General features: G+C 48.8%; 1 protein-coding gene across 1 annotated transcript; it reads right to left on the bottom strand.

The window, feature by feature from the left end:
• Window positions 1-6,062: 6,062 nt before the first annotated feature.
• LOC119358827 lies at window positions 6,063-9,163 on the bottom strand. The gene is made up of 6 exons (XM_037625231.1): window positions 9,071-9,163; window positions 7,816-8,824; window positions 7,489-7,724; window positions 7,243-7,284; window positions 6,354-6,443; window positions 6,063-6,224 (listed from the first exon to the last, which is right to left on the bottom strand). The coding sequence occupies exons 1-6, from the start codon at window positions 9,161-9,163 to the stop codon at window positions 6,063-6,065; spliced, it is 1,632 nt and encodes a 543-aa protein (XP_037481128.1).
• Between the last annotated feature and the right edge of the window lie 430 nt (window positions 9,164-9,593).

The following is a 9,593-nucleotide window of genomic DNA, read 5'->3' as shown; positions in this document are numbered from 1 at the left end:
TAGCTCCCTCCTCCCGCACGTTGCAACTCCGTGCATCTCGATCCTAGCCTACTTGCCTCCGGCCGCCGCAGGCTGTCTCCGGCCATCTGGCCGCTGCCTCTCCGTCCAGTTCCCATCCGGCCACTGCTCTGCCCGGTTGTCGCTGTTGTTGTCGTTTCCCACTGCTCATGTCCAGCTGCTACCCTGCTTGGCCGCTGCTCTGCGCCGTCTCGTCCGGCCGCTCCATCTCTGTCCGGCCTGCCTCGCTCGGCTCCTCTGGCTGCTGCGGGCGCTGCCGTTCTCGCCTCCTCCGTGCTGCGGGCGCTGCCCGCTTGGCTGTTGCTTGCCCGGCCGCTGCGGGAGCTGCGGGCTCTCGATCCCCCTCCCGCGAGCGAGCGCTCTCTCTAGCTCCTCCCGCGAGCGCGTGGGACTTTTCCACGAGCGAGCGCTCGAACCATCGAGTGGGTGTTCGATCCCCTCGATCCTGCTTGATCCCGATCCAGCTCGAGTTCTTCTGGGTCCGTTGACTTCCAAAAAAACAGCTGCAGAGTGACTTCCTCATGTCCTCTTCGGGCTATGTCGCGGTCCCTCGGTGCTCGGTGATCTTTGATGGCACCAACTATGCTGAGTTTATGGGCTTCATGCGCATCCATATGCATGGACTCCTTCTGTGGGGTGTTCTCTCTGGCGAGGTCCCCTGTCCGCCATGCCCGGTTGCGCCAGTGGCCCCAATCCCACTAGTGCCACCGGTCCTTGCTGCTGATGCTTCTCATGCTGACTGGGATGCTGCAAAGGCTCTGGATGATGTTGCGGTTGATGCTTATGATCAGCAGGTATCCGCTTATTCCGATGCTCTCTCTGTGTACTGGGATGATCTGTCAGCTTACACTCGGTAGTGCAATGATTATGCTCGAGCTGCTGCTGTTCTCACTGCGAGTGTCCTCCCTCAGTTTGCTTCGGAGTTCATGGGACTTGGCACAGTTGCAGCGATGTGGTCTTATCTCTGTCAGCGTTATCAGCCCTCTGGTGATGCTCTCTACCTATACATCTGTGGCGCGCCAGGAGCACGCCCTCCAGTAAGGTGATTCTTCTATTGATGAGTTCTATTCACAGTGCTCTGCCATCTGGCGCCAGCTTGACTCTCTTCGGACAGTTGTTTGTGGAACCTATCGTTGCTGTTAGACTAATCGGTCTGATCTGGAGTTTCAGCGGGTCCATGAGTTCTTATCTCGTCTCCGGTCTGAGTTTGAGCCTCGACGTGCTCGCTTGCTTGCTCGTGGTAGTGTTCCTATCTCAGAGATACTTGTTGAGCTTCGTGCTGAGGAGACCCGCCTTCGCTCTGCTGGGTTGCTTCTGATTCCATCGGTTTTGGCCACCCGAGCTCCTGTGTCGTCTGCTCGCCTCACTGCTCTGCCGCTCCTGCCTACTCCTCCAGGGGGGTGAGCCGTCCTCCTTATGCTGAGAAGGGCCTGTTGCGCCGTGACACCGTCTGTGGTTACTGCTCCCGGCCAGGTCATCCAGAGTCTGATTGTCACCAAAAGAAGCGAGATCAGAGGCAGGGGCGTGATTATGATGAGACATTTGCTCCTGTGGCCCACATGACCACGGTCCGCACTCTTCTTGCTGTGGCTTCTGTTCGTCAGTGGTCTATCTCTCAACTTGATGTTCAGAACGCTTTTCTCAATGGCGAGTTGCATGAGGAGGTTTATATATGCAGCCACCACCGGGGTACTATGCTCCTGATGGTATGGTCTGTAGACTTCGCCGCTCCCTCTATAGTCTCAAACAGGCCCCTCGCGCCTGGTTTGAGCGCTTCACCTCTGTGGTGACTGCCGCTGGTTTCTTGCCCAGTGATCATGATCCCGCGTTGTTTGTTCACACGTCTTCTCGTGGTCGGACTCTTCTCCTTCTCTATGTTGATGACATGATCATCACTGGTGACGACTCTGATTACATTGCCTTTGTTAAGGCTCGCCTTCGCGACCAGTTTCTTATGACTGATCTTGGTCCACTTTGCTATTTTCTTGGGATTGAGATCTCCTCCACCTCTGATGGCTTCTACATCTCCCAAGAAAAATATATTCAGGATCTTCTTGCCCGCGCTGCTCTCGGTGATGAGGCACAGTTGTGACTCCCATGGAGCTCAACGTTCAGCTTCGTGCCTCTGATGGTGACCCTCTTCCTAATCCCACTCGCTATCGTCACCTTGTTGACAGTCTTGTCTATCTTGTTGTTACGCGTCTTGACATCTCCTACCCTGTCCACATTCTGAGTCAGTTCGTTTCAGCCCCCACCTCTGTCCACTATAGTCATCTCCTCCGTGTTCTACGATATCTTCGTGGCACGATCTCTCAGTGCCTTTTCTTTCCCCGCTCCAGCTCTCTTGAGCTCCAGTCCTACTCTGATGCTACCTGGGCTAGTGATCTCTCTGATCGACGCTCGTTGTCTGCTTATTGTGTCTTTCTTGGTGGCTCTCTTATTGCCTGGAAGACAAAGAAACAGACTGCAGTTTCTCGCTCGAGTACAGAGGCTAAGTTGCGAGCCATGGCTACGCTGACGGCTGAGGTGATCTGGTTACGGTGGCTACTTGAGGATTTTGGTGTGTCTGCTACTACCTCAACTCCCTTATTGTCAGACAGTACTGGTGCTATCAGTATTGCGCCTGACCCGGTGAAGCATGAGCTCACCAAGCACATCGGTGTGGATGCCCACTTTGTGCGTGCTGCTGTGCAGGATCAGACTCTCGCTCTTCACTATGTGCCCTCTGAGTTACAGTTGGCGGACTTCTTCACGAAGGCACGGACTCGAGCACAGCATAGTTTTCTTCCCTCCAAACTCAGTGTTGTCGATCCACCATGAGTTTGAGGGGGGGGGATATTAGATGTGTATAGCCCTTTTTGGTTTACCCCCATTGTATAAGGGGTCTCTTGCACTTTACCATACACATGTATATGTATTGGCCTTTGGCCCTCCTGTGAATGCAGTTGTTCATTATCCAACAAAACTGACATCCCCCACAGTGTCAGTAGAAGCGGCAGGGACAAGTAGTACATTGCGTACGCAATTATTGTAAAAGAAGCCCATGAGGAGCTGAGGCAAGGTGATAGTCCTCATAGCCTTTGGAGAGGTTATTAAAAGTAAGGGCACATTAGTCATGGTCGAGATAGTCATGCGTGAGGTCAGTGTAGATGTTATTGTCATTGTCGAGGAGCTATGCTTTGCTACTAGCCACATAGTGATGTGCCACAATTCACCATATCTTGTAGCTTGATGTGTAGATGCTCAATAGCCTGACATAATTTGATCTTCTACTTCTTCCTCTTCCTCTTCTTCTCTTTGTCCTTATCCTGTGTGACTGCAATTTATCACAAAGAAAAATGTGTGACTGAAATTTTGTGCATGGAAATTTCAACAACTTGAGAACAAAAGAGATGTTATTTATCAATTCAAATCATTGATCAAGAGCCCTGCCCCAGAGGATCTTACTAATTTACGTGTAGTGGTCCCTGACAGTTAAATCGGGCTTGTTGAAACGAGCAGCTAGGTGTTTCTCAGCAAGTGCTAGTCCAACAGCGTTTGCAAAGCCCTGCTCCAGAGGACCTACATAAATAAATATTGATACATAGCTGCCATAACCACTGAATTTAAAATGAAATTATGATCAAATTAAATCATAACAAAGTATTAAACAATAAGTGATTGTAGTACTTCCGGGATCTATCTAATGGCAGAGAAAAAGGTACAAAACAGACGAAACAATGTGTTTATTGAAGAAAGAACAAATGTAGGGATACTATCAGATGCAGCTGCCCAGCCACCTCTACTTGTGGGAATAGCTATCCACCTATTCCCCGTCGCCTCCCCCCCTCCACCGACGTGGTGGTTCCCCCTCTCCTCCTCCGTCTCTGCTCCCTTCCCCGGCTCGGCTCTCTCGGTGTGACGGCCGCCATCATCGTTTGGCCATACAAAGCGTGAAATGATCACAGGAATGCCGGAACATGAGAACGAGTAAAGAGAACAAAAAACTGATAGATCCATTAAAAATTTAAAAGAACAAATGATGAAGTTTCAAAAATTGTTCCTGTATTTCTATATTCTGCTGCTTCTATTTGTCTTTTAATAACTTCTTACTGATGGTTGTATTTATACTTATAATAAAGAAGATGAACATTTTATTACCGCTCCTTACATTTGTCTTGGTGCTACAATTGTGACCACGCTTTGTTTGAGTAACGTTTGTTGATAGATCTGACCCACCTGCTGTTATGCGATAAATTATTCAGGCTTGTTAACCAAGAAAAGTGGATGCTGCAGCCCCATCAGATCACTGCTGAGTACAATGCCGCAATCCCTGAGGCCGAGCGCGAGAAGCTGAAGGACACCTCCTTTGAGGATCTACTAAGGGGCGCACATGTTTGCACCACCAAAACTCACTGCACTGTCATTCCAGTGATGTTCAGCTCTTGATCTGTTGGTTTCTCATACAAGAGGCAATTTTCATCCCTCCATGGGTTGCTCTCACCATCAGGCTAAGGCCCGGTGTCTGGAGAGTATGTGAGGGTAAATGTGAGCGAGCTTGGTGTTGAGGAGTTAAGTGTCCCTGAGTATTTGCAGCTCAAGGAAGAACTGGTGAATGGAAGGTATCTGTGATTTCGTGAAATTATTAAGCTCCAAGAGTCCAGCTTATACCTTAGTTTTACCATATAACGCTTCTTCCGTTCAAATTGCAGCACCGATATCAAATTTGTGCTTGAGCTGGACTTTGAGCCATTCAACGCCTCCTTCCCGCGCCCATCGCTGTCGAAGTGCACTGGCAACGGTGTGCAGTTTCTGAACAGGCACTTGTTGTCGGAGCTGTTCCATGACAAGGAGAGCATGTACCCATTGCTTTACTTCCTTCGCGCGCACAACTACAAGGGGATGGTAGGTTACACTCTCCAGTGTCTCGCTTTGTAGATTGGATCATTTGGCTTTGTACATCGGATCATTCGACTATATATATCTTTGCTGAAGGTTCTCTAGAAAAACTATATCTTTGTTGTTGAAAACTGACAGGCTTACACCATTTGTTAATGGCATGTCAATCTCTTAGATATATCTAAAAGCAGCATATGAGCATAGTCAGCCTGTAAGAGAATATAGACACGATCTTACTTAATGTGTTCGGGATTTGCCCTGATGATTTGTGCATTTGTTAAGTAAAAAATGTTTTAGAACAAATTCTTTAACTAAGTGCAAAAGCCTGATGATCCAATCTACAAAGTTTGAACTGAACTGTTACACCTGCTGTTTAATCACGATGAGCATGTAATATTTTCTTTCTTTCTTCAGACCATTATGTTGAACGACAGAATTCGCAGTCTCAGTACCCTGCGACTCCAAGGTGCACTCAGGAAGGCAGAGACACATCTGTCTGGCCTTCCAGCTGACACCCCATACTCGATATTTATCCTACAAGTTCAGCATCTGAGGCTAGACTATTCCAATTTAGAGAAGTTAACACGATATTTGTATTGGACAGTCAGCAAACATAATTTTGTGAAAATTCATCCCAGAAAGATATGATGGTATAACTTTGCTAAATAAAAGTTATAAGTCATGAATTGCGCTCTCTCTCAGTTATCAACCTGCAGCATGCGGTTGTGTGAAATCACAATTCAAGTGCTTAGCATCACGTTAATGTTACAGGTATTCAAAAGATATTGCAGGTGGTCAGGAGATATGACATTTTTTTACTTCTACATATGCAATCTGGAAAAAAAACAAAAAAGAAGTTCCAGTTTTTTATTTAACAAATAGTCTTACAGCCGTAGCCAACAGAGTATAAACTGGAAAAAGATCAAAAGATAAGAAAGCAAAACAAGGACATCACACAACGATCCACTTCTACATACGCATTGCTAAGAAGGTAGCACTAGCACCTCATCTTGGCACATTGTCAAAGATTTTCCAGTTTTTATGTTTCATCCCTGGAATTGGATGACCACCACCAGCAAACAACTATGCTTATTACACTGACACAAAAACATGGGCTAAAACAGCTAGATCTTTGCACCACCCTCCCCTGTAACCTTCAAGTTGAACTAACTCTCCGGTTTCCACCAGCCAGGTGTTAACCGATGAACGAAGTAATGGTGCCTCCGGAAGTCGGTGTAGCTGCGAAGCCCGATGTTGCAGGGTTTCTCAGGGCACTTGAAAGTTTGTCCCAGGCTCAAGTTGTGCTTTTCCCGATAGTGATTATCGATCTGTTCAACCAAAGCTAGAAGTCAGAAAATCAAATTAATATATGCACTAATCAATAGTATGAAGATGCTTACATCATTTATCTTCACTCGAGAGCAGTAAAGTCCCTCGAAACAGCATAGGTGACATACGGAATTCTCCTTTGAACACTGTGCAAGTGCTTGGCAGTACTCGACATACAGGTTCACCTCAGACTCTGGCACAAGCTGTTGTTGAACCATCTGTGAAGAACCAACCATTTAAAACATACTAGCAGAATAATCTGAAGGTAAAAGAGGAAGAGGTACTCTAGTTAAAGCTAGGAGTCTTCCACGTATTTGTTATTCGAGATGGGCAGATAATAATCTATTCTTCGAAAATTTGCAAAGACGTTGTTATCCTGATCAGGATTTCTAGTTCCTGTTTTATGTGGCCTTGAATCAGAATTGAATTGTTTGGCCTTATCTCTCAGTTCCACCCTTCACAAGAACCAATCAAATCCCCCTAGCTGCTTTTGCTGAGCTGAATGGCAATATTGGATTGGTTGGGAGTACCCTGATTTATCGGTCACACTGCCAGACTCTAACTGCTAGGGTTAATCATCGTTATAATTAATGTTGGAAAATATTTCAAGTTGTTTATGTTTCATTTGTTTTCAGCAAGGTGTCGTCTAAGACAAGGTGTTGGATACTCGTATGTTGGCAACTCATAACTGAACAGTGTCAGAAAAATTGATGACATGTTAGCTATGATCTGAACAGTGTCACAGAAACTGTATTGATTTTAGTTTCAATGGTAATACTGAACAACATGCACCAGATTTTAGTTTCAATGTTGCGATCAGTATTTCTGTTGAAACTAAAATCAATGCAGTTTTGGTTTAGTGAAACAATTGTATTAGCTCTTTGGTCTTCCTTATTTGGCTGTAATAACACTCTGCTCGTAGAAAGAAACAGTCATTCTACTTTGTTTCAAAGTGTATCATTGGTTGTCACACAAAGTGAAATCTCAAAGGGAAGAGTGTTATTGCACTGAACACACCTTGGCAAACGTCAATTCTGCCTGGAGACAGGAACAACTGTTCTGAAGGTTCAAAATTGGTTGTAATTACTAAGGACAGAAACATTGCATCAGAGAAAGTTTAGTTGTTCAGTCCATCGTTTAACTAAATGTTAGCAGGTCCGGCTAGTTCAGACCACCGTTTAACTAACCAAGTTATAAGAACTCAAGTATAAAGAAGGCATATAAGGGACTAAATTTTAAGGAATCAGCGAGAGATGGCCTTACATGTATGGGAGGAATAGATGCCGGTGTAGGTGTTGTTCTGTTCTTTCGAAGCCAGTCCTCCCATACAGGTATCCTGCTCGGGTTGGGCGCCTTTTTCTTCTGTGAATACCTAAATGCCTGATGCACTGCAGGCTTTTTCTCTGTCTTCTTCTTCTTCTTCTTCTTCTTCTTCCCCTTTCCGTTGACCGGACTTCCATTGTCAACTTCAGCAACGTCTTCTTCGCTTCCTAAAAGATCTGAGGAAACAGGCAATCAATTGTCAATAAGTTCAATTCATCTAGTTAGCAAGAGTAGTACACTGTTTTAGAGAAGAGGAAAGGAAATTACCTGTTGGATGGCTTCTTGATTTTATATTTGCTTCAATCCTGGCAAGCATCTGACGAAGTTGGTCTTGGACAGTGGCAATCCTATCTTGAGAGCAGTCCCATGGGGTGCAACCAACAGGCACATCATGTCTGCCCGGGTCGTCAGGGTTATGGACTAGAAGGGCTCTTTGCACAATGCTCATTGCGTACTCATCTTGGTCAAGTGCAGAGTAGAGCTCAGCCAGGAACTTTGCAATGATGATAGAACCTTTGAAAGCAGCTGCTGCTTCATGGACCATCTGGATCAGCTCTCTTAACATTGCCTTAAACTGTGGTCCACCCACTGTTGTAGTGTGCTTCAGCTCCACATAACCTTCTAGCATGCGTGCTCGGGCACAGTAGCCATAAGTTGCAGCCAAGTTCTTTGCCTCCTCTCTTGCAGCAGCAACATCCTTACGCAAGATCTCCTCCACTTTGGTAGGCACAAACTGATCACACACAAATCCCATTATCTCGTGTAGCTTATCTGAAGCTTCTGCTCTTGCTTTGGTAATGTTGTCCTTGGGCGACGAGTGGATGAGCTGGTAGCCCTGTTCGAGCCCTTCAAGCCTGTGGCTGGCGTGCTTGGTTCGCCGTTTGTTCCCGTGTTGGGTGCGGGTGCGCCGACGAATATCATACCAGATGTTATGCCTGGCTGGGTCGTCCGGGTCAATCATGGTACTGGCATGGATGAACTCAGATTGGATGTCAGCAATCCGGTCAGTAAACCCATTGGCATGAAGAGACACAACGGACGCAACATCTGTGTCGAAGGGAAGCTTAATCTCAGGAAGGACTTCCTTCTCAAGCTCACCGAGCTTTGCAAGGCACATCAGCTCGTTCCCTCGGAAGACAGGAGTCACGATGCAGCGTGGCGCAAACCGCTTGGCTTCGGTGAAGTAGGCCAGGGCCAGAACTGAATGATCGCGCGACTGGCGCAGCACATCCTCATCATCAGTCTTGGACCCCGTCTCGAACAGCGCTGAACTCATCTGGCTATGAAGATCGCCTGCCAAATTGAGCACCACCGTGGACCGCGGGTGGGCGGCGACGAGCGCCTCGGCGAGTGGCAGCGCCTCGGTCATGCCCCCGTTGCCGCACAGGAGCTTGGCGATCTCTCGGCACTCATTCCTGATGGCGGTCGCCTCGCCCTCTTGGCGGATCTTGGCGCGCTGCTTCCTCGTGGTGCCCTTGGTCGCCGATGGCTCGGCGAGCGCGTCAGCCTTGGTGAGTTGCGCCTCGTCGTGCTCACGCGCCAGCGTCTTCGCGGCGCCCGCTTGGCTGTTGAGGACCATCTGGGTCGCAGACGACGAAGCCTGCGCGTTCTCCATGGTAGGGTGCGCCTCGGCGAGCACCTCGTCGTCCGCGGCGGCGCCGTTTTGACGACGACGACGACGACGACTCCCAGCCGCTCCTGGGTTCCTCGCGGCGACCAGGGCTGCGGACCGCGAGGGCGGCGCGTTCGCGAGCACCTGGCCGCGGGCCAGAGCCTCCCCCGCGTCCTCGTCTCGACGAAGAGCCCGCGCGGCCGCTCCTGGACCGCGGTCGCCGACGGTGAGCCCGGCGCGTCCGCGAGCACCTCGCCCCGAGCGGGCGCCTCGTCCGTGTCATCGCTCGGACTACGCCCGCTCGCGGCCGCTCGCCCGCTGCCTCCCTTCGACGGGGCGGAGCCAGCGTTGCTCATGGTGGGAGGGAGGAGGAGGGAGGACGGGCCCGCTTCGGAATGCCGGAGGGGGAGAGGTTGGGCCCGTCGACGCGGAG

The sequence above is a fragment of the Triticum dicoccoides genome, chromosome 2A (genome assembly GCF_002162155.2).
Source record: "Triticum dicoccoides isolate Atlit2015 ecotype Zavitan chromosome 2A, WEW_v2.0, whole genome shotgun sequence".
NCBI classification, from domain to species: Eukaryota; Viridiplantae; Streptophyta; class Magnoliopsida; order Poales; family Poaceae; genus Triticum; species Triticum dicoccoides.
This window is presented reverse-complemented; position numbering and strand designations above follow the sequence as displayed.